This window comes from Barbus barbus (genome assembly GCF_936440315.1).
Source record: "Barbus barbus genome assembly, chromosome: 3".
NCBI classification, from domain to species: Eukaryota; Metazoa; Chordata; class Actinopteri; order Cypriniformes; family Cyprinidae; genus Barbus; species Barbus barbus.
Window position 1 is genome coordinate 36,065,599 of NC_136731.1, and position 25,124 is coordinate 36,090,722.

The 25,124-nt window shown below is 37.4% G+C and overlaps 1 protein-coding gene across 6 annotated transcripts in view; it reads left to right on the forward strand.

Moving 5' to 3' along the window:
* Positions 1-24,797, forward strand: part of LOC306849387 (cytosolic Fe-S cluster assembly factor nubp1-like) — a 29,283-nt gene extending 4,486 nt beyond the window's left edge. The window contains exons 4-13 of one of the 6 annotated variants that reach the window (XM_079384351.1): positions 10,631-10,699; positions 10,789-10,821; positions 10,907-10,997; positions 15,090-15,244; positions 15,807-15,921; positions 16,012-16,122; positions 16,378-16,523; positions 16,925-17,027; positions 17,354-17,432; positions 23,988-24,728. In XM_079384351.1, the coding sequence (XP_079240477.1) occupies positions 10,631-10,699; positions 10,789-10,821; positions 10,907-10,997; positions 15,090-15,244; positions 15,807-15,921; positions 16,012-16,013 (465 nt within the window). In that variant the 3' untranslated portion in view covers positions 16,014-16,122; positions 16,378-16,523; positions 16,925-17,027; positions 17,354-17,432; positions 23,988-24,728. Of the gene's footprint in view, positions 1-10,630; positions 10,700-10,788; positions 10,822-10,906; positions 10,998-15,089; positions 15,245-15,806; positions 15,922-16,011; positions 16,123-16,377; positions 17,028-17,353; positions 17,433-23,987 lie in introns of all 6 variants that reach the window. The other 5 variants (XM_079384352.1, XM_079384355.1, XM_079384356.1 and 2 more) reach the window with 5 other exon arrangements.
* The last annotated feature ends 327 nt before the right edge of the window (positions 24,798-25,124 follow it).

Genomic DNA, 25,124 nt, shown 5'->3' on the forward strand with positions numbered 1-25,124 from the left:
TTTATGGAACCTGTTACTTTTTTCTTTGATTCTTTGATTAATAAAAAGTTTAAAAGAACAGCATTTATTCAAAATAGAAATATTTTCTAACAATAGAAGTCTTTGCTATCGATTTGATCCATTTAACACATCCTTGCTGAATAAAGTTTATTTAACTTTCTTTAAACTTTTTTAAAGTATCCTTAAAAAGAAAGAAAAAAATTTCTGACCCCAAACTTTTGAATAGTTTATATCGTAACACAAAATCTCTTTCTTGACTAAACACTGTTCTTATTAACTTTTTATTTTTAAAAAATATCACAGGTCCCAAAAAATACAGTATATATAAAAATAATAATAAAAAAAAAGCAGTACAACTGTTTCCAACATTGATTAAAAATCAGCATATTAAAATGACTTCTAAAGGATCATGTGACTCTGAAAATACTGCTTTGCTTCACAGGAATGAATTCAATTTTAAAGTATATTAAAATAGAAAACAATTATTTTAAATTGCAATAATATTTCACAATATTATTTTGTGAGATAATATTCAGTATTTTTTATCAAATAGATACAGCCTTGATGAGCAAAAGAAACCTCTTTAAAAAACTTTATTGATCCAAACGTTTGAACTGCAGTGTATTGTACAGTAAAAATGTTTTCTCAGGTAACCTAAAATGTACATCATTTAGTTACATCAAGGGTCAAATCAAATATAAATAGCACATTAAAGTTTTTTGTGTGTGTGCTGTACAGGTCTGGTATAAAAGAATGCTTTTGCTCAGGTGCCCGAAATGTCCGCTCAATAGAGAAACGTTTTGCTCAGCAAGAAAAAAAATTAGAGAGAACATTGCCCCCACGGGTCCTTAAATTTGATACGACTAAACTGAAGAGTTTTTAAGGTTTTTAAATACGTTAAATGGTATAAGAAATAATTTTTCAAATTGCCTTAAATTGGTTTTTAAGAATTCTGCAAATACCTTGTAAATAATAAAATAAAACCGTTTCCTTGATATTCATTCATATTTGTGTATTGAAAATGTTTTTGATTGACATTTATGGTCTTTATTTTATTTGGGCTAGTTAAATTCATTTTCGGGCTACCAAAATCTGAAGAGTACCTGCCCGAAGGGCTACCAGGGATTTAGAGATTTTGCGAGCCCTGGTATTAATCAGAATAGGTAAACAAACTAACTGCTGAGGAAAACGTAAGCTTTCGAACTTGGATGAATCACTACGAAAGAGCAGTGAACAGGAAAAGCTTCTGTTTGTATATCAGCATCCGACCCAGGCGCTTCACAATAATTTTTCTCCATTTGAGACTGCTGGCTATTTTTAGTGCATTGTAGAGCTCTGCGGCAGAAAGAGCTGTGTTTACCGGGTTCATTGAGAAGAGCCCGGCTCTAACTGGGACTCTTTCTGAGCCAGTGCACTGGGGAGAGCTTTATTGATCTCGTCTCAACTAACTGTGGCCACAATAGTGCAGTCAGCATGCAGACTGCGGCCGCTGTTTACCCTTTGGCAGTTCACTGACTGAAATAATCTTCAATCCCTCAAACAATTTAAATCGCACCGCTTGGGGACTTCCACAATGTGAAGCGCTCCATTGTTGGCAGACATCTAAAAAGCAGAGAGGAATGGAGTCCCACGCTCTCCGCTTCCAGTATTCAGAAGTGGCTTTAAAAGGTCTCACTGTGGAATTATGGGTCATGTCTTTTTTTCCTCTTACATCTCACTCTCTTTCCATTGTAATATGGCAGTTTGTGCAACTGTGAATTTTTTTTCTTTACTGATTTTTGTTTTCTTTATTATTCTTGGAGCACATGGTATACACTATATTGGCAAAAGTATTGGGTCACCCCCTTCTAATGAACATGTTTGACTACTTTAGTAATTTCTATGAGTACAAATCTTAATGCTTAAGCATATAATGCTATTCTAGGGAATTGTGTGCTTCTAATTTTATAGCAACAGTTTGGACAGAACCCTTTTCTGTTCTAACATGACAGTGCCTCTGTGTATAAGGCACGGTTCAAAAAAGATATGATTGAATCAGTCAGTGTGGAAGAACTTGACTGGTCTGCAGAAAGCCAAGTCCTGATCCCAGCTGAACACCTCTGGTGTGACTTTATATGCAGAGTTGCAGACCTTGAGCCAAAAACTCATCACCAAACACCAATGACTTGTATAAACACGATAAGGACAAAAGTGTTGGGACACCCCCCTTCTTTAGAACAGAAAAAGGCACTAACAAAACTGTGGCAACAAAGATGGAAACACAATTAATGTATTTAAAAATTGTATTTCCATCTCTTTTGCAGCAGTTTTGGACATGTCTAAAATGACAGTACCCTTATGTACAAGTCATTGGTGTGTGTGTGTGTCAGTATGATCTCCAAACAGCACCTTCCACTCAGGCCTGTGTGCTGATAGCTCCCTCTTATCTGCTGTCAAAAGTCCCTCTTCTGAATCCGGAAGGGCTGTGAGCTTGAGTGAGAACATCCTGTTGTATGCCTTGCATTGTATGCACACTTCCTGAAAACTGAAAGAGTGAGGAAAGCATTGAGAGGCTCCTCTAGTGCGACCTTCAGCAGATAAGAGAGGCATCCATCCCAACGCACACGCATGGACAGTCATAAGGAGTTTATTTCACATGGAGGGAAATAGATATGGAACAGAAAGAGAAATCTTGCTTACACTACCTAGCCAAAAAAAATGTAGTTTGGATTTAAATAAGTAAATGCGTATCTACAACATTATTGCAGTGATTAATGTGTTTCTGGCATGTTGTATGTTTGTGTTTAACTATTCTTTTAACCCTAACTGATGAATTTTATTTTAGCTTTTTATTTCTCAACCAACCATGTTAGAAGATGTACCCATGTCTTTATTCCAAGATGACAATGCAAAGATTCATCAGGCTCAAATTGTGAAAAACTGTCCAACGCCATTGAAAGCCTTTGGGATATGTTGGAGTCAACTTTACACTGCCTGTCCAAAAAAAGTCCCAAACTCATAACATTTTGTTGGATTGCCTTTAGCTTTAAAATCATTATGCTTTCATTGTGGCATTGTTTTGACAACATAATGCAACATTCAAACATTTATTTCCATCAAGAGTTGCATTCATTTTTGGCAGAGATCTTGAATTGACAATAGGAGAGTCAAACCACTTGTTTGAATCCAGCATCAAGACTTTCAGTGGGTTTAAAGGGGTCATGAACTAAGAAATCAAAATTCCCTTGATCTTCCCTTGAAATTCCCTTTTGATATGTAAGAGGTCATTGTACTATAAAAACACCCTGTAAGTTTCAGAACTCAAACCTTTCTGGTTAGTCTAAAAACAGCTTGTATTGAAGGCAGTCTGCCAAAACGACAGCTTGTGGAATGTACCACTCTGTGATGTAATAGTGTGGATAGACTCCGCCTCCATAGAAGAAGATCAACGCCTGCTTCTACGTCACGGCCTGTTTAGCCCTGCCCACCGATTCACGCATGTAATGTAAATAACGAGAGAGGCAAGAGCAGGTCTTTACAGAAACCAAACGAAAACCTTCATTTAATTTCCAGACTGTGTCAGTAGGCTGTCAAACATACACAATTAGCCAATCATAGCAGTGGGCGTTTACTTCTGAGTCTACAATTCTGCCACGCCTATTCAAACAGAGCATTCTGATGAGGGGGGTCAAAAACAGGACTGAAAATAACCTATATTACTTATAATTTGTGAAAATGATTCCTCATGCTAGCTAAATTACTCATTTAACTAAATTATCCTGGAATATGTACATGGATATCCCAAAATAGTTTTTAAAAAATAAAAAACTACACACATCACATCAGTTAGGATTAAAAGAATTGGTACCAGACATACAACATGCCAGCTTTAATCAGAAAGCAGACACATCAAGTGGCACATCCTGACTTCCTGTGGGAGGGTTCGTAGAAGCATCTCTGTATTCTCAATAAATATTTTCCCCGTTGTTTTTCTAGCATGTCCTCTGGAGTGAGTATGTCAGCAGGCCCAACTACCTCCTCTTGTCATTTTGGTTTTCTACACAGTAAATGCTAAATGTCATAAACTTTATAGACCGCCATCATGAATTGCAAAAATGCTTCCCAGTGTTGATTATTATGGTAAACATTGTTTGCCCTAAGACCCATTTCTTGCTAATAAGCATCTATGTAATGAATTTACTCAATTTACATTTTAATGTAGGTTAAGTGCTGCAGGCTTTGATTGAAGGTGCATGCGAGTTGGAAAAGTAGCGTAATTTACAGGTGCATTCACTCGCAGTAACTGGAGCAGGAAGGGGATGAGGTCATCACTGCAGCATAATGACAAGCGTTATGTAGCTGTTAATGAGAAAGTTTGTGTGTTAATGGTGATAACTGGATAAACCTGCTCTAGTGTAATCAGAGGCTGTTCACACATTTTGCTGAAAAACACAATGTTTAGTTGTATACCTTTATGCTGAAACAATTAAATTGTGATGCAGCATAGTTTTATTATCAAATGATTATATATTACACATGTTTGTACCAAAAAACAAAGGCTGTAACAGATGTGCTTTTGAACAATTGTGAGGTTTTTTGTTTCCATATGGAGTCTGTCTCATAGTTTTGATTACAGGGGAATACAAGAGACTTGTGTTCGACCCAAGAATGTCTTGTTCTTCTGCCATTTTAAGTGCTTTAGGCTCTTGCAAACACCCTTTTTTGGTTCTCAAAGTAGAAGCCACAATTTATTTATTTTTTCTGGCTGTTTTGATTTTTCTCAGACATTTCTATTAAATCTCTTTCTGTTGGCCTGTAGACATATGGTGTGACATTGTCATAATTTGCCACTAGACGTGTGAAGAAATAAGATATAAGAAAGAATTTCCCTTTGCATGAACTCTGTCCTCCTGCTCCTTCTCTTTAACAGAGGATAAATACCCTTTATGAGAGAGCTGTGCCTATATCTTAAACTTTTTCTATTTTTTCTTGTGTGTCCCAAGCTGCTTTCTAAGTAAATGATGGTGGTTTAGTAGCTGTCTGCAGAATCCTGATGAATATAGCAGCCACTTGTTTAGATGGTTGAGAATAATTGTCTGCAGCTGGGTAGTTTAAAAGCCAGTTCTTCAACAGTATTTTTGTTGTTGTTGTTGTTGTTGCACATTTGTAGCATGTGAACTTAATTGGAAGGCAAATTTGATCAGTCTTTAGACGTTCATTTATGGTGATGTGCCAGTCACCAGAAGGTCTGTGAATATGGTTTAGGAATCCCTCCTTTTGGGCCTCGAACTAACAACCTTTGGTTTACGAGTCCAATATCCCCAGAAGTGAACAAACTTGGGGAAAAAAAACATAAAAATGTCAACTATTCAGCACTCATTAGCTAGGTTTCCATCCAAATATTGTTCTGCAAATGTTGAGATATTTGGGGTATCCTTTATTGGTGATAAACATTGTACATTTGTACTTCTGATCCTTCTTCCTATCCTTTTTCTCTGCATAGTCAAGTATTAAAAAGGTATATATTTGTTTTGAAATTCTGGAAAGCTTTGTGTAGTATAACTTGAAGGGGTTATGATGTTCTTAAAAAGAACGCTATTTTGTGTATTTGGTTTAATGCAATGTGTTTGTGGTTTAAGGTTCAAAAAACACATTATTTTCTACATACTGTACATTATTGTTGCTCCTCTATGCCCCGCCTTTCTGAAATGCACCGATTTTTACAAAGCTCATCATTCTGAGAAGCGAGGCATGCTCTGATTGGCCAGCTATCCAGTGCGTTGTGATTGGCCGAATACCTCAAGTGTGAGACGGAAATGTTACGCCCCTCACCGTATTGTGATGCCGTGTCCTGGCGCAGTGACACAAAAACAATTTAACCCACTATAAATGAGGCATTTGTTGCATCCAGTGGGGACATAATTACTGATTATACTGTCTTTGTCGCATTGCATCTGGCTGCGTAAACATTACCATGTCTGCATTTGTGATCGGAGAAATGACAAACAACAATCACTACTCTACACTGCTCAAAACTCAAGTTTGAATAGTCAGTAGCAGCAACGTACTTACAAGCCAGCAAGCCAGCATTGAAGGCTACTCTGCGTGGCAGAGTCTTAACTTTTATAAAGAATATCTCTTTGGTGTTGAGACTTCAATCTTTGCGACTTCGGGGATCTTATCTATGCACAAACAGCTTGTAACACTCCAAAGAGAAAGGAAAACTTGAAATCGCATAATATGACCCCTTTAACTTTTAGAAAGAATATCTCTTTGGATTTGAGACTTCAATCTTTGCGACTTAACGGATCTTATAATTGAATAAACAGCTTGTAACTGCAAAGACGAAATAAAACTTGAAATCGTGTCATATGACCCCTTTAATATGTAACTTTACCTGTACACATGTATATGAATTGTGTAAAAATGTGATATTTCCTGAAAAAAGTTGCATTACATAAAATTTGCATAAAAATGTATACACTCACTTAAAGTGGATAATAATTTTAAAATATTAAATATCAGTTGATAAATATAAATTGGAAGGCATAAACCAGCAAATAATTTATGTTTAACATAACCATTTACATTTTGCAGCAGTTTTCTCAGAAGGGAACAATTTTTCTTTTAAAAACATGGGATGTAAACACTTTATTCGCGAATAAAAAAAAGGTTTCTTCTTTTGGATAAATTAAATTCACAATTTAAATGAAAGCAAGGCTAATGTCTCTTTGCTTTTCTAGAAGGAGCATTTAGGCTAAATCTGCTTCTGGTCCCAAACAGGCCAGTTTGTGGATGTTCCATATTCTCTCAAGAGCTCTGTGTGGGATTCCTTACATTTTTCTAAGGTTAAGATGTGCTTTTCCACTCCTCGCTCATCATATATTTGATGAGCCCTGAGGGTTTCAGACATTGATTTAAGAAGACCAAGTAAGACACAAGAGCACGGACATTTGTGTTTCTAGCCCAAGAAAGAGGGAAGTACTGGAAAAGAAGAGCGTTTGCCAGAAGAAAAGTATTCAGACTCTGGGAGGAAGTGGTGTGACTTCCCCTTTAGCTCGGTGGAAGAATCCCTGACTTTTGCCACTATGGCCTCCCTACAACCCTGCTCACCGAACATCCATTTCCTGTGAGTGCGAAAGGGAGAGCGAGGGAACCTGCTCGATTCTTGTGGGACTATTAAGTGGAGTTCTGTGCTCCTCCCCGTTTGCTGCTTTCACTCCAAAGTTTCCTTTCAGTAAATTTCCTTCAGGAAGCAGAAGAACAGGGAGGGAGAAATAAACAGAGTGTGACCCTTCAGAGGGTGTGTTTTAAGGGCGTGCTGCATAATTCAGCCGTCGACAAATAACATTTAACTCAAGCCAGGGGCAAGAAGGTCATACATTTAATTAGACTCTATATTTATTTTTAAACCAAAAGCATTTTACATTTTAAACAAGTGCTTGTAATAACATCATTGTTAATATTTCTGATCCATTTAGGTGCATGTCATGTCTTTGTTGCATCAAAAGAAAGAGCTTTCATGGATCCAAAAATGAAAATCATCAGCACATCTGGAATTTTAATCTGTTCCTATCACGTCCACAGATCAGTCACACGAACAAACTCTTATTCTGAAGTGATTATCTAAACACATGCTGCAGTATAATCCAGTGAGCATGCTGCAGATCTCAGGGGTCTATTGTAAGAGAAGAAAAGGTTTTCTATACAAAAGCCAGGAATATCATCACTCTAAAAGATTCCCAGGTTTTTTTTCCCCCTCGTGCCCAATGACATTTGCATCTGTTTCTGTGAGGCCCTGTTGAGGTGTTTGCAGTGACAGACAGACAGACTGATAGATTTTCATTATTGGTACAATGTGATCCAGTCTGTTGGCAAACTCATATAGTTGTGTTTGCTGAATGATTACTTTTAATGAACAGTTTGAAATTCAAATACATTTAATTCCCCTGCCTGCTCTAGTTTTGGCGGTATTTCTCGAAGTATTCTGGATCTATTGTCACGCTCGCTGACTCACATTGAGCACCTGTTCTTATGTCATGCACATCTGGCCCAGAGTTCATATATAACTATTAGGTCTTGTATAAACTCAACCCACACCAAATCAAGTCTGCACACTCAGAAATGAGACGACAGACGTGATGTGATTTCATTCATACCATAAAGGAAATGGAAAGGTTATGTTTCCCAGCCACAGCAGGGTAGAAGTGACATTCAAAGATGAGTTTAAATAGCCCAAACGTGTGTTGGAGGTGGTTGTGGTCTGTGTACAGAGCTGGAACTGAAGATGGCCTTATGTAATGACTGAGTCACTGCTGGTCAGACTGAAGCTGTATGTGTGTGTCTGTGTGAGTTGCTGACTCAGTAAGCTATGCCATGCTGACATCTTGTGTTAACTTCATTGAATTGCCATGGTGCAATTTTCATTTGTCTTTAGGAAATGTTACCTGGGTTCAGATCTCAACTTTTTTTTGTTTTTTGCTTTGTTTTGTTTTGCTATGTTTAATATGAGTAAGGTACTTATATGAACTAGTAATGTATTGCTGAAAACACATTACAAAGACTGTGAACTCTGTAGTGTACTGTATTGTGTAGTTAGTCATGTCAAGTCAAGTTGAGCTTTATTGTCATTCCACTACATGTGGGGACATACAGTGGAACGAAATGTTGTGCCTTGCAGGACCACGGTGCTACATAAATACAGACATACAACAATAAAGAAAAAAAAAAAACACTATAAACCTATACACAACTAACCTACTGACAGATTTAACTATAAGTATACTATATATAAGTATTTACCCTATACAAACTAAAAAATAGAAGATAAAAAATACAACTATACAAATGCTTCACATAAATATTTACCCTATACAAACTAAAAAATAGAAGATAAAAAATACAAACTATACGAATGCTTCACAAATACTGTACATGTGCAAAGAGAGACATTTTGAGTCAAGCAGCTGGTTGGGGAACAGTGCAGGATGATTTGTAGTGCATGAGCATGTAAACATACAGTCAGGTCCATAAATATTGGGACATCGACACAATTCTAACATTTTTGGCTCTATACACCACCACAATGGATTTCAAATGAAACGAACAAGATGTACTTTAACTGCAGACTGTCAGCTTTAATTTGAGGGTATTTACATCCAAATCAGGTGAAAGGTGTAGGAATTACAACAGTTTGCATATGTGCCTCCCACTTGTTAAGGGACCAAAAGTAATGGGACAGAATAATAATCATAAATCAAACTTTCACTTTTTAATACTTGGTTGCAAATCCTTTGCAGTCAGTTACAGCCTGAAGTCTGGAACACATAGACATCACCAGACGCTGGGTTTCATCCCTGGTGATGCTCTGCCAGGCCTCTACTGCAACCGTCTTCAGTTCCTGCTTGTTCTTGGGGCATTTTCCCTTCAGTTTTGTCTTCAGAAAGTGAAATGCATGCTCAATCGGATTCAGGTCAGGTGATTGACTTGGCCATTGCATAACAGTCCACTTCTTTCCCTTCAAAAACTCTTTGGTTGCTTTTGCAGTATGCTTTGGGTCATTGTCCGTCTGCACTGTGAAGCGCCATCCAGTGAGTTCTGAAGCATTTGGCTGAATATGAGCAGATAATATTGCCCAAAACACTTCAGAATTCATCCTGCTGCTTTTGTCAGCAGTCACATCATCAATAAATACAAGAGAACCAGTTCCACTGGCAGCCATACATGCCCACGCCATGACACTACCACCACCATGCTTCACTGATGAGGTGGTATGCTTAGGATCATGAGCAGTTCCTTTCCTTCTCCATACTCTTCTCTTCCCATCACTCTGGTACAAGTTGATCGTTTGGGGCAGTCCATGTTTCAGGAGGTAGGGGTTTGCATGGGGTTTCAGAGGGGGGTGGGGTGATTTGAGTTCAGGGCGCTCACAGCCTGGGGGAAAAAGCTGTTGAGCAGTCTGGCGGAGCGGGCTCTGATGCTCCGGTACCGTCTTCCTGATGGTAGGAGCTGGAAGAGACTGTGGGAGGGATGGGTGGAGTCCTTCACGATGCTGTTGGTTTTGCTGGAGCATCGTGTAAGGAAAATGTCCAGGATGGTTAGACCGTTTTGTGTTCGGGATTTTTTGGGTAAGCCTGAAATCATGTCTCGATGCACTGAAACCACTGAGCATGGGACTTCCCCTAAGACTATAATAACTAGAGAGCGCATTAGCATCGGTGGTTCACCCGCTCAAACGCTAGTTACTGTCAGCCTTCAGTTTGTTAGCTAGCTGCGCCTTAATCATGTAAATGCATATTTCATGTATGGCTGTGTAAATCCAATTAAGCTGCTAAAGGGAGCATCCATTCAGATTGTTGCGGTATTTGACAGTCGAGGTGGCAGCTTTCCCGCGAGTGGGCGTGGTTTCTGTGATTTTGATGACTTATTTTATTTACTTGCCTTTTTTTCTTTATTCAAATTTGGCTGGGTGGTTAATAACACATTGTTTGTGGTGTTACAAACTCGGAACACGTTTAATATTGCTTTACAGACTTTCAATGTCTGGGTAAAAGGCACATACTAATTAATCCATACCCCTAATAAACATTATTAAATCCTTGTACCAGTTTTTGTGGTTGTTTGTTTTTTTTTTTTTTTTTTCCTCTTCCAGGTTGCACTGTTAGATGTGGACATCTGTGGGCCATCTATTCCAAAAATAATGGGGTTAGAGGGGGAGCAGGTATGTTGTGTATCTCTGGTTTCATTTTGCTTCTTGCTTGTGTCAGAATGCTGATTGGGAATCTCAGTCTTTGCTTCTTTTCTCTGTAGGTTCATCAGAGCGGTTCAGGCTGGTCCCCAGTGGTGAGATCTTTTAAATCTCTATTCTTTTGACTTGTATTCTCAAGCATTTGTCATTCTTCCATAAGGATATATTCTCTCTGTCTAGTATGTTGAGGACAACTTGGCTGTCATGTCCATCGGCTTCCTGCTCAGTAGTCCAGATGATGCTGTTATCTGGAGAGGCCCCAAAAAGAATGGTTTGTGCTTTATTTTAGCCCAGCCTTCTGTTGTACACATCAGGAATATTTTTCATTTTATTAAATAGTTTAAATTGTCTTCCTCAAAGTCATGCAGTTTTATTTAGCTATCAGTTGTATCGGAAGCCAAACATGGCAAAAGTATGACAGTATGTGCTACCTGACTGCAGAGCAGTCGTTTTTGAAAATAGAAATCTGTTCAAGGTCAAAACAAGCAGGGGAGCCCGCACAATCCCACAAAACTATATGACCTATTACCAAGAATGCACTACTTCAGAGTTCTAGGGGATTTCAAGCACCTGATGAACAGACACATTAAAAAGCGCTGACGATCTAAACCGTCAAAGCATCTTGAAATCTAGTTTGAATTTCTGTCCAAACCAAGAACAAAGTAGAATTTGTAAATTACAGAGTTAGATGGGTGAGAGATTGACAGTGTTACTGATCATTACATTTTTAGTGGTGGGAAAAATATACTGTCATGCAGATATATGAACATCGTTCTAATCTGTTGATTTTAATTTTTTTTTACGTATTGTCGTAATTAAACTTACTGCCCTGATATGATTATAACCATTTATAAGAATTCAAAATAACAAATGGCACTTCACATAAAAAAAGACCCTATAAATATATGCCCTCCTAAATAATAAATAAATGATTAATCATAAATAATAGTGCTAAATACTGCCTACTTTCCAGATCAGGTCTAATCATGTCACCAGTGCAAAAGACAACAGTTAGTGGGTGTTTGTGTTGTGGGCAGCAATCATATGATTGGTTGCTTTGATGGGTAAGTATATCGTGGTGATGCATGTCTGGTTTCATGCAGCTGTTTTTAAGTGGCATGTTTCCACTTGGTTAGTCTGGTTAATCTTGGTTAAATGTCATTTCAGTAAGCAGGTTTGTTAATCTCTGCTAACTGGTATACAATATCTGGTGGTTTTAACAATCATATCATGATTAACTTTAGTGTAATTAAATAAATGATTTGTGTTCCAGTGATAGCTAAAACAAGGGCAGAATTAACTTCCAGCCACAATAAAACTCACGAAGCAGAAGTATTGCTTTGAAAATTAAAAAGGGTTCCGTTCTCACAGGACAACACAATGCACATATGACTATTAGCGGAACTTGGATTAAATCCATTTTATGATGAACAACAAAAAATGCATTGTATGACATTCTTCTTTCTTTCTGCACCAAACCTGAACGTATTACTGTTTCAGTGTGCTTTATACTTTATGCTACAAAGGAACAGAAAATCGGGTGTCATGTTCCACGATGAGATGCTCAGAAAAGTTTTCTGATGAGAGTGTTGTTTATTTTAAGCACTAAGTTAGATTTAGACCGGATGGGTTTCACTTCCTTGAACTCTGCATTTTAACCACTGTCTGATATCGAAGCGTCTCATCTGTGATGAGAACTGGTTCCCTTTACTGTGTGTTTCACAGGTGCCTTGAATGTAGCTTCCTTTAGAGTTGAGAGACCGCATTGAACAAGGTGTTGAGTAGCTTCATTGATATACATACTGAAGCTGAATGACTCTTGTGTACAGAAATATATATGGCATGTATTGCAAACAATAGAAGTTATCGAGCACATTCATCTGATAAACTTAATAAATCTTGTGGGAGGTATTGTTGATTTCTTTTTTTCATCTCAGGAAGTAACATTGTATGATTGAAGGGAAGTTGACGTAATGTCTAATGTTTTGTGAACCTCAAATCATATGTACAGCTCTCTTGTTGTTGTTTTGAGGATGCTCCTGAATACAAATGGACAGAAAGTTAAAGGAAAGGTCATAAGGCTTCAAGTTCAGGACATTTTTGTTTTAAAATAAAATTTTAAAAAAATATTTATTTGAATAAAATGTAAATGAATAAGTAAATTTTTGTGTACATTTTGGCCCAAGTGTTCTTTTTTTGGAAGACTGTAACTATGTGTGATCATTTAGCATGGGTGGAAGGTTTGGAAGGACAATGATTATTATGAAACAAGAATGCCTTTGTGTGATATGTTTGGTTTGGTGTCATAACAAGTGCAATGTTTTTCTCTTGTTATCTGTGTATTTACCCCGTGTTAGGTACTCTGTGTTATCTATGTGGCATCTATTTACTTTTGAGTTGTGAGAAAGGCTTATTGTAAGTTACACTGGCCTTGTCTGCCAGGAATAGGCTTCAGGAAATTAGAATTATACTCCTATAGTTTAAGACCATGACTAAAATGTCTGACAAAAAATGGCACTGTTTTGTGCGTAAAACAACAAACATGATGCAAGCCAACAGGAACAGGATGTGTGAACGGGTACTTTTTAATGCGTCAGACAAAATATTCACACAACTGCCTCACTAGTGAGTTAATGGAATTAATCTGGCTCATTCAGTCAATTATTAATTACAATTTTTAATGGTATTAAAAAACATTCAGATGTTTGTCAAAATAAAATTGGTTTTTATTTAACATAAGAGGTTGTATTGTTGAATTAAAGGAAAGTTAAGGGTAATTTAGTTTGAACCATACCCAACCACCAGCATTTTAAAATTGGAACAAATTTAAACTAAAAGCCAGTAGAAAGACTATATCATAGTCTGCTGTATATATTAAACTGGTTTGGTTCCATGTATTACAACACATAGCGGTTAGTGCTGTTAAAAACTAAATTAACATGCTGTGTACCAAGTCTCTTTAAGGCAAGTCATGTCACTCGGCGGCCATCTTTGAAACGCCTTTGGGGCATGCATCTCCTATCTCTTTGAATGGGGAAACATCAGATTCACCAAAACTGGTCACCAAGCCTACGATTCAATTTCATATTTGAAATCATCGATGAAATCTGACAACAGCTGTATCATAAATATGACCCTGGACCACAAAACTAGTCATAAGGGTCAATTTTTCAAAATTGAGATTTATACATCATCTGAAAGCTGAATAAATAAGCTTCCAATTGATGTATGGTTTGTTATGATGGGACAATATTTGCCCGAGATACAGCTATTTGAACATCTGGAATCTGAGGGTGCAAAAAAATCTAATATTAAGAAAATCAACTTCAAAGTTGTCCAAATTAAGTTCTTAGCAATGCATTTTACTAATCAAACATTAAGTTTTGATATATTTACAGTAGGAAATTGATAAAATATTTTCATGGCACATGATCTTTGCATAATGTCCTAATGATTTTTGGCATAAAAGAAAAATCAGTAATTTTGACCCATACAATGTATTTTTGGCTATTGCTACAAATATACCCCAGCGACTTAAGACTGGTTTTGTTGTCCAGGGTCACAAATGTTGTTTATTTTGCTCAAATAGCATTATAAAAAGCGTATTTTTCAGGCTAGACCATCCAGTGTACATACGCAGTCCTTAGCACATGTCTCAGAACACTGACTGTTTCTATAGCAACTGGGACTTCTAAGGGCAGTTGCAGTGATGCGCTGACTTTACCGATTAGCGATTGGCTCTTTTACTGAGAAGGTGGGGCTTCGTTCGATAGTGTTGCTTTTTTTCCCCCATTCAAAACCATACGAGTGACACGTCTTGGGTGTTCTGTAGTCTTTGTGTGTGTGTACTCCGAGAGCTTAATCTCTTTTGAATGACAGTCTTTGTCAAACACTTGAGAAATGTCTCAAAAGGTCATTTGGCTCCAGATGTTTCATTAAACAGCCTTAGTTGTCTGTTTTTTTGGTGGAAGTAAATCACTGTGGGAATACTGAATATCTGCATGATTACAGCCTAGTTATGTAGACAGTTTTGTCATACAAACATATTCGATCGTGTTTTATTGTGATGCACATCAAGCATCAAAACACTACAAGTATACAAAAAGAAGGATTTTGAGTTCAGAGTCATCTTGAGTGGCAAAGCTCTTTGCTTTTGTGATTTTCACAGAGATTGTATCTCAGATAAGATAAGACTGGAGTGCTAGACAGTGCAGTTTTTTGTAACATATTTTAATTTCTTACGAAGCTGCTTTGAAACAATGTGTTGTGTAGAGGCCTGTACAAACAAATGGAAATTGAATTGAATTCAGTGACATTTTCTTATGGTGCATTGTCACATTTTCAGTCTTTTGCTAATGTTTAGGCATGATAAAACAGTTTCTGAGGGATGTGGACTGGGGAGATGTGGATTATCTGATCGTAGACACACCTCCAGGAACATCTGATGAGCATTTGTCCATCGTGCAGTATCTCAGCGGCGCTGGCATCGATGGAGCCGTCATCATCACCACCCCGCAGGTGAACAAGCAACACTCAGACACGTGGAACGTGTTCCAGGAAGTTTTCACATCTTGTGATCTGCTTTGCATTATAAAAATAAAATATTAAAAAGAGATTCAAATAAAAAGATTTGCATTAAAAAAAAGTTAGATTTCTAATCACGAGTTTAGATGTGTGGAACAAGAGGCTTTCACACTTAACTGAAAGTAAAAAAAAAAAAAAAAAAAAGTTGATTTCCTGCACATTAACAGTGAAGTGGAACTCAGTGGTGTGAACAATTTCTAAAAAATAAGTTATTTATGTCTTCACACGAGTTGCACTTCTTAATTGTGCACATGCTGAAAGAAGCCATCAACACATTTCTCAGAAATAAGCATTTGAGCTTTGCTGTAAATTTTTAATCGAAGGTGATAAATGTTTATAGGCTTTCACTGAAACTCTGTGATAGGACACATAAATGCACTTACACTTCCTTAAATTTCCACAGGTGTTTTTTTTTTTTTTTTTGGTAGAATGTTGTATTTTGCAATACCAGACGGTGTTGCAGCAATGCACTTTAAGTTTAATTTTTGTTTTGTAGGTGTTAGGTTCACCCTTGTTGTGGCACTTTGCTGCCAGCACTGCACATGAGAAGAAAAGTATCGGCCATCATAAACAATTTTGCAGTAGTTGCAATGTGTTTATAGGAATACAGTGTAATAATCCTCCTTATTAATATGAAACTGTATGCTTTGACTGCTGTATGCTTTTTTTTTATTTTATTTTATTGTTCCCTTCTCGAATAGGAAGTATCTTTGCAGGATGTGAGAAAATAGATCCGATTCTGTAAAAAGGTCAAAATCCCCTTCATTGGTGCGGTTGAAAACATGAGTGGCTTTGTTTGTCCTAAATGCAAGGTACAGTATATGTTAAACGCAGTATCTCACAGCAAAAACACAGCACACATCACCCTTGACGTTTTCTGTATGTTAACGGTGTTGCGCGTGACTCTTTTTTTGTAATTAAGTTTGAGATTGTCGTCGCCTTGTTTTTGTTTTTTTGACATTATTTACTCACCCTCATGTTATTCCAACCTGTATGGCTTCCTTTCTTACATGCAACGCAAATGGAGAAATTAAAGATTGTCCTCTATTTTTTTTTTTTTTTTCTAGGCAGTTACAATTAATGGGGACTAGAGCTTTTAAGCTTCAAAGAGGATGCGAAAGCACCATTCAGTATCTGGAGAGAAGTCGGTTGGAGTCAATTGATCATATGATGATATGTGACTAAATTTTATACTACTATTTAAAAGTTTGCAGTAAGTACGGTATTTTATTGAAAACAATACTTTAATTCTACAAGGATGCATTAAATTGGTTTAAAGACATTTATAATGTTACAAACGATTACTATTTCAAATAAATGTTCTTCTTTTGAGCTTTCTATTCTTTAAAGAATACTAAAAAATTGAATACAGTTTCTACAGAAATATTAATCAGCACAACTGTTTTCAGCATTGCTAGTAAAAAGAAATGTTTCCTGAGCTCCAAATCAACATATTAGAATGATTATGAGTGATTATATAATGTGTTCTCTGAAAAGAAACTTATGTCATTAGTGTTTGGAGCGACACAAGGGTGACTAAATAAAATGTTGCATTGTGAAATGACCTGCCGCATTATATATTGTTTTTTGAACCCCTTCTCTTTCTGTTGACAGAATACATCACAGATATTTCCTCCGACCACAGGAGGAGCGCAGAGAATGTGTGAAGAACTAAATCTCCCTCTTTTGGGCAGAGTTCCCCTGGATCCACGGATGGGTACAAAGATCTTTAATCTTTTACCATTCACAAGGAAGCAAATATTTTAAACCAGATTAAAAGCAAGAGCAAAATATCATTCTACATTTGTTCCGCATTAAGTGGTCAGGACATGAGGAAGTTTAACAATTCACATCATAGCACTGCGGTGGAATCCATTTCTTTATTTTGAGAGAGTGTTTCCTTGTTTTTATATTTACAGCATGTAGTCAGTGAATCAAGTATCAAAAAACTCCCTATGGTGGTTCTTATAAAGTGTCTGAAGGAAAGTCAGCAGCCAGCAGTTTCTAGTTCTCTAAATACACTTCCGTATTTTGCTTTTCAAGGGAAAAGCTGTGACGAGGGAAGGTCTTTTCTGATTGAAGTTCCAGACTCTCCTGCTGCAGTGGCCTATCAGAATATTGAGTAAGTCATCCAAACCCCAGCAAGCATCTCTAAAACAGACCTGCCTCACACATAAGCTGATAAACTGCCATAACTAACCATTCTGGTAATGCTGCTTTAGTCTTACCTAACAGTCTTAAGTACTGGTATTGACAAACCAAGAATGCCTAGCTTTGCCAGAGGCAAGAAGACAATGTACACTAAATAAAGGACACTGACACTTAAGGAAAACAACTGCACAGACAGCAAATGTAAAGACATTAAATATACACTCACCTAAAGGATTATTAGGAACACCTGTTCAATTTCTCATTAATGCAATTATCTAATCAACCAATCACATGGCAGTTGCTTCAATGCATTTAGGGATGGTTGTTGGTGCCAGACGGGCCGGTCTGAGTATTTCACAATCTGCTCAGTTACTGGGATTTTCACGCACAACCATTTCTAGGGTTTACAAAGAATGGTGTGAAAAGGGAAAAACATCCAGTATGCGGCAGTCCTGTGGGCGAAAATGCCTTGTTGATGCTAGAGGTTAGAGGAGAATGGGCCGACTGATTCAAGCTGATAGAAGAGCAACTTTGACTGAAATAACCACTCGTTACAACCGAGGTATGCAGCAAAGCATTTGTGAAGCCACAACACGCACAACCTTGAGGCGGATGGGCTACAACAGCAGAAGACCCCACCGGCTACCACTCATCTCACTACAAATAGGAAAAAGAGGCTACAATTTGCACGAGCTCACCAAAATTGGACGGTTGAAGACTGGAAAAATGTTGCCTGGTCTGATGAGTCTCGATTTCTGTTGAGACATTCAGATGGTAGAGTCAGAATTTGGCGTAAACAGAATGAGAACATGGATCCATCGTGCCTTGTTACCACAGTGCAGGCTGGTGGTGGTGGTGTAATGGTGTGGGGGATGTTTTCTTGGCACACTTTAGGCCCCTTAGTGCCAATTGGGCATCGTTTAAATGCCACGGCCTACCTGAGCATTGTTTCTGACCATGTCCACCATGTACCCATCCTCTGATGGCTACTTCCAGCAGGATAATGCACCATGTCACAAAGCTCGAATCATTTCAAATTGGTTTCTTGAACATGACAATGAGTTCACTGTACTAAAATGGCCCCCACAGTCACCAGATCTCAACCCAATAGAGCATCTTTGGGATGTTGTGGAACGGGAGCTTCGTGCCCTGGATGTGCATCCCACAAATCTCCATCAACTGCAAGATGCTATCCTATCAATATGGGCCAACATTTCTAAAGAATGCTTTCAGCACCTTGTTGAATCAATGCCACGTAGAATTAAGGCAGTTCTGAAGGCGAAAGGGGGTCAAACACAGTATTAGTATGGTGTTCCTAATAATCCTTTAGGTGAGTGTATTTACAATTTGATTAAGTTCATTGATTTCCCCATTCCTTTTATGAAGAACCAGTTTTTAAAGGTTTTCAGTGAATCAAAAAACTTACTGGGCACATGATATTTAATCCTGATTTGAGTGCCAAGACTACCCAAAATAGCTTTCTGAGAACTTCTGTATACAGATTCTGTCTTTCCCATTTTTTTGTTCCTTAAAGACATTACACTTGGTATATTTCTCTTTAAGCCTGGAACACACCAAGCGGTCGGTCGGCCGTCGGGCAGTTTTTTTTCGTCAGCCGACAGAGTTTTCTCAGTGTATTCTGCACCATTGGCCAAAGTTGGTCCTCGTCTGCTTTTTTTCGGCCGATTCGACATGTTGAATCTGCGTCGGAGCTCGTCGGTCAGTCGGGCCATCTGATCATTCTGATTGGCTGTTCAGCTGGCAAACCAGTGCACGAGAAAGGCGCAGAACGGACGTGCTACTTGGCCGCGGGACTTAGTCAGGGTAACTGGACCCAGACGCTGCCAACGTGAGCAGATCCCGCAGTCTGCTTTCGTCACCACTACTTTGTTGGCGTCGGCTTGGTGTGTTCCGGGCTTTATTCATATATACTGATCTGCAACTAGGTGTACTTGCTTGTTTAATGACATCTACATGTGGTAGAAACTCAATTCATAAATATAGCTTCTTAAAGGGGTCAGGAACTGAGAAATCAACATTTCACTCTCTCTCTCTCTCTCTCTCTCTCTCTCTCTCTCTATATATATATATATATATATATATATATATATATATATATATATATATATATTAGGGCCGGGACTTGATTAAAAAAATTAATCTAATTAATTAGAGGCTTTGTAATTAATTAATCGAAATTAATCGCATTTTAATCGCATATAAATATTTGACCTGAGAACAGTGAGAAGTAAGTTTTTTTTATATGGATTTTTAAATTTCCCATCCACAGGGCCAACCAAAGCGGTCTCATCAGCTCCTTTGTCCATGTTCACTGTGGTTTGTTTTTGGCTGTTTCTCAATATGCGTTCTTCAGCGATCTTGCGTCCTTGTGTTCTCGTTCTACGTCATCATTAACCGTCGAAGTTCAGTTCCAGTTCTCAAGAACGCAAGTACAGAGGATGCATGAAAGTGCCCGGATATGTTCTTGAAACTGAGGATGCATCGAGTGCAGACTTGAGAGAATCGAGCCGTTAGAAATCCCAGAAAACGCTGTGGGTGGCCGGTGTACGGAAGCCTGTAAGCTTTAAAGTCGCTCTCACAAATACTTAACGGCTCTTCAAGTTGAAAGTAAACATTTATCGTTTTGTTTTGGTTAATTTTAATAAAGTTATAAGACCCGGAGAAAGTCTGCATTTTTATTGGCATATTAAAATGAATCTTAACAGTAAAACATATAACGCTGTAAAATAAAACAATACAATTATATGAAAGTAATATCTATAGGCTAATAGCATGAAATGTTTTAATAAGTTATGACATTTTGTAATATTTATTGTTCATTGGCCGTTTCTTATGCTGAGACTATGCGGTAAGTTAAGCAAGAACGCAGTACATCTCAGTTCTCATAAGTGTGCGTTCTGTGTTCTCGCGTCCTTCCGAGTTCGTTCTTCCAAGGAAGCTTGGCAAGACCGGTCTCCACGAGAACGCAAGTCCGTTCTTTGCGTTCTTGACGCTAGTTGGTGCTCCAGTATAATCGGTCCGCCGAAACTCATCCAGTGAGAAACGTTCCGCGGTGCAAAAATAAGTGCGATTAAAATGCGTTAAAAAAAAATTAACGCGTTATTTTTGTGTAATTAATTAATCTAAATTAACGCGTTAAAGTCCCGGCCCTAATATATATATATATATATATATATATATATGTGTGTGTATATATATATATATGTGTGTGTGTATATATATATATATATATATATATATATATATATATATATATATATATATATATATATATATATATATATATATACACACACAGTTGGGCAAAAAAGTATTTAATCAGCCACCAATTGTGCAAGTTCTCCCACTTTAAAAGATGAGAGAGGCCTGTAATTTTCATCATAGGTACACTTCAACTATGAGAGACAGAATGGGGGGGAAAGAATCCAGGAAATCACATTGTAAGATTTTTAATGAATTAATTGGTAAATTCCTCGGAAATATAAGTATTTGGTTACCTACAAACAAGCAAGATTTGTGGCTCTCACAGACCTGTAACTTCTTCTTTAAGAGGCTCCTCTGTCCTCCACTCGTTACCTGTATTAATGGCACCTGTTTGAACTCGTTATCAGTATAAAAGACACCTGTCCACAACCTCAAACAGTCACGTTCCAAAGTCCGCTATGGCCAAGACCAAAGAGCTGTCGAAGGACACCAGAAACACAATTGTAGACCTGCACCAGGCTGGGAAGACTGAATCTGCAAAAGGCAAGCAGCTTGGTTTGAAGAAATCAACTGTGGGAGCAATTATTAGAAAATGGAAGACGTACAAGACCATTGATAATCTCCCTCGATCTGGGGCTCCACGCAAGATCTCACCCCGTGGGGTCAAAATGATCACAAGAACGGAGAGCAAAAATCCCAGAACCACACGGGGGGGACCTAGTGAATGACCTGCAGAGAGCTGGGACCAAAGTAACAAAGGCTACCATCAGTGACACACTACGCCGCCAGGGACTCAAATCCTGCAGTGCCAGACGTGTCCCCCTGCTTAAGCCAGTACATGTCCGGGCCCGTCTGAAGTTTGTTAGAGAGCATTTGGAGGATCCAGAAGAGGATTGGGAGCATGTCATATGGTCAGATGAAACCAAAATATAACTTTTTGGTAAAAACTCAACTCGACGTGTTTGGAGGAGAAAGAATGCTGAGTTGCATCCAAAGAACACCATAGCTACTGTGAAGCATGGGGGTGGAAACACCATGCTTTGGGCCTGTTTTTCTGAAAAAGGGACCAGGACGACTGATCCGTGTAAAGGAAAGAATGAATGGGGCCATGTATCGTGAGATTTTGAGTGAAAACCTCCTTCCATCAGCAAGGGCATTGAAGATGAAACGTGGCTGGGTCTTTCAGCATGACAATGATCCCAACACACCGCCCGGGCAACGAAGGAGTGGCTTCGTAAGAAGCATTTCAAGGTCCTGGAGTGGCCTAGCCAGTCTCCAGATCTCAACCCCATAGAAAATCTTTGGAGGGAGTTGAAAGTCCGTGTTGTCCAGCGACAGCCCCAAAACATCACTGCTCTAGAGGAGATCTGCATGGAGGAATGGGCCAAAATACCAGCAACAGTGTGTGAAAACCTTGTGAAGACTTACAGAAAACGTTTGACCTCTGTCATTGCCAACAAAGGGTATATAACAAAGTATTGAGATGAACTTTTGTTATTGACCAAATACTTATTTTCCACCATAATTTGCAAATAAATTCTTTAAAAATCAGACCATGTGATTTCCTGGATTCTTTCACCCCATTCTGTCTCTCATAGTTGAAGTGTACCTATGATGAAAATTACAGGCCTCTCTCATCTTTTTAAGTGGGAGAACTTGCACAATTGGTGGCTGACTAAATACTTTTTTGCCCAACTGTGTATATATATATATATATATATATATATATATATATATATATATATATATATATATATCCTGTAAGTTTTAGAACTCAAAGCTGTCTCGTTAGTCTAAAAACAGCTTATGACAGCTTATTGAATGTTCTACTCTATGATGTTATAATAAATAATAGTGTGGCTAAACACCGCCTCCACAGAAGATGATCAACACCTGCTTCTACATCGCTTTCTGTTTAGCCCCACCCACCGATTCACACATGTAGTAGGTAAATGATAAGAGAGAAAAACGCAGGTCTGCGCAAAAACCTAACGATAAATTTCATTTGATGAACTTTATTTTTAATGAAGTACCAGACTGTATCAGTAAGAACTTGGTCTTTTGTTCACTTAATTTTACCACGGATTCATTTACAAACAAAGCACAATTTGACGCATTATTTTCAGAAAGAAAAGACAATGCTGTGCTGACTATATTGGATCCAACAATGTTTTCATTACATGATCACTATTGCTTTGTCTCTTCTTACAGATCGCTTGATGTGTATTGAGTTATTTATGCGTTTTTAACCTAAAACACAGCAGCACCCATCTGTGAAGGATGTAGGCTGTCAAACATACACAACTGTGTATCATAACAGTGGACGTTTACTTCCGAGTCTACAATCCGCCTCGCCTATTCAAACAGTGCGTTCTGATGAGGGGGTCAAAACAGGCCAGAAAATAACCTATTACTTCTAAATTATGTTTTTGATGTAAAAATCATGATAACACAGAAAAAAAAGAATTGATCTGAGTTATTGTGGTTAAAACAATGATTGGAGTTCCCTAAGATTTTGCACAACTGTAAGAACTGTAGTTCAGAACTTAAAGAGAATGCTAATAATAATAATAATAATAATAATAAAACAAGTAAATAAATAAAAATGAATTAAAAAATGTATTCTTATGTGGCTTTTTAAATTAAATCTAACAATTGATGTATTTGTGATTTTCAGAAAAATGATTGTCAAAATGTTTGTTGTCAACCTTGGAATTTCATAATATTTCATAACGGTTTTAAAACCCTCATCTGACCTGTTTTTTTCTATAAGAATATTTGTTGAATATTTGTTCGATTTTGTACTTAAATGCAACAACATAAAAAATGTTGGGAAAAAGGAGCAGTTTATTTTTGTAATGATGTAAAATTATTAAATATCACTTTCCATGCTAGGTTAAATTTTAATAATAATCAGTGTGGCCAGATTTTGTACATTTTGCCTTTTTGCGGGGTGACCAGGTGCTAATAGTAACTGTGCTGTAGTACTTGCAGATTTCTTCACAGACATATTTAAAACATCCTTCAACCAAGCCACTAAATGTATATCTCATAATATAAGAGAAAAATTGTTGAAATATAGACAAAATACTATGTTCAAAATCTAATCTCAAGGAAAGAATGTGTAGCTTGTGAGAATCCCCCCACCCACCCTTTTTTTAATTTAGAAGCAGATTACAGAAGTGAGTATTCGTTAGAATCCGGATATCTTGTTATTTTAACTCAATGTTGTTACACAGAATGGAGTGTGGCCTTCATTTGTGCTGACAATAACAAAAATATATTTTTTTTCTTTTCACAGAAATCAAAGATTACTGTTCTTCCCATTCTACACCAGATGATCCTTGCTGATGCAGAAGTATACATCAAATCTTTGTCCAGCCAGCTGGGATGAGACAAAGTTCAGACAGCAGTGTCATGTGATTAGTCAGTCACAAAAGAAAGGTCATGATGAATTGTGCTTTCTGCTCAACACACTTGCTCACCTTTATAAACTCATTTACAGGGCAAATGGAAATATAGTCTGAATTCTTGGGTTCCCTTCAAATCACAGATTGTGAAAATATATATAATTTTTGAGATTTGAAAAATAGTTTGCTACAATATGTCCAAAAATGAATTCATGTTATACATTAGAAGTAGAGATCAATCCAATTCAAGAATCCAAATTTGTACATTGTAAATGATGAAAGTGAAACCAAAATATAATTATTACTATAATGACGATGGGCATGTTTCAGCAGGCCAGGAGAAATTGTAATAAGAATGATTATTATCAGAAAAGGTGATGTGTGCTATGAAGTGGCTTTTCCCATCAATGAGATGTAATGGCTATAATGTTTAATTTTGCTACTAAATCTCTTAAGATCATTTCTAAATCCGGTCTGTACTAAATCTTTGAATTTTTTTATGTTATTTGATCAATAATGTAAGTAAAAATGTTTGTTTTAGTACACATCCACACATATACACTTGAACATTTTTGTATTGTTCCTTGTTATATTGTATGTCAAACCAATGAATGCTTCCTCCTTTCTGATATACTTCAGAGTATTTATATTATTCTTCCTAAAATATTCAGATTGCTACCATAAATACTAATCTAAATTTCAGGGGATTTCCACTTTCGGTTTATGAAGGCGTTGTCAGCCAGTGCAATGTTTTATTGTGAGTCATTGTGAGGTATTCAGGGGTCTTTATACAGGATCAAATGTTTTTGAGCTTTACCCAAAAGCAAAGGCTGCTACCTTGAAACCGAAACAGTACCACATTGTTGATTTGGCTGCAAAACTTATTTTCACTATTAGACGAGCCACTGGCACAGAGGCTCACCTCAAAGCATAGGCCACACTTTTCCTCACAGCTGCCATTTTGGACAAAATAATTGACATTTATTAATTAAATGCAACATTTCATTTTAGAAGAGTAGAATACATTG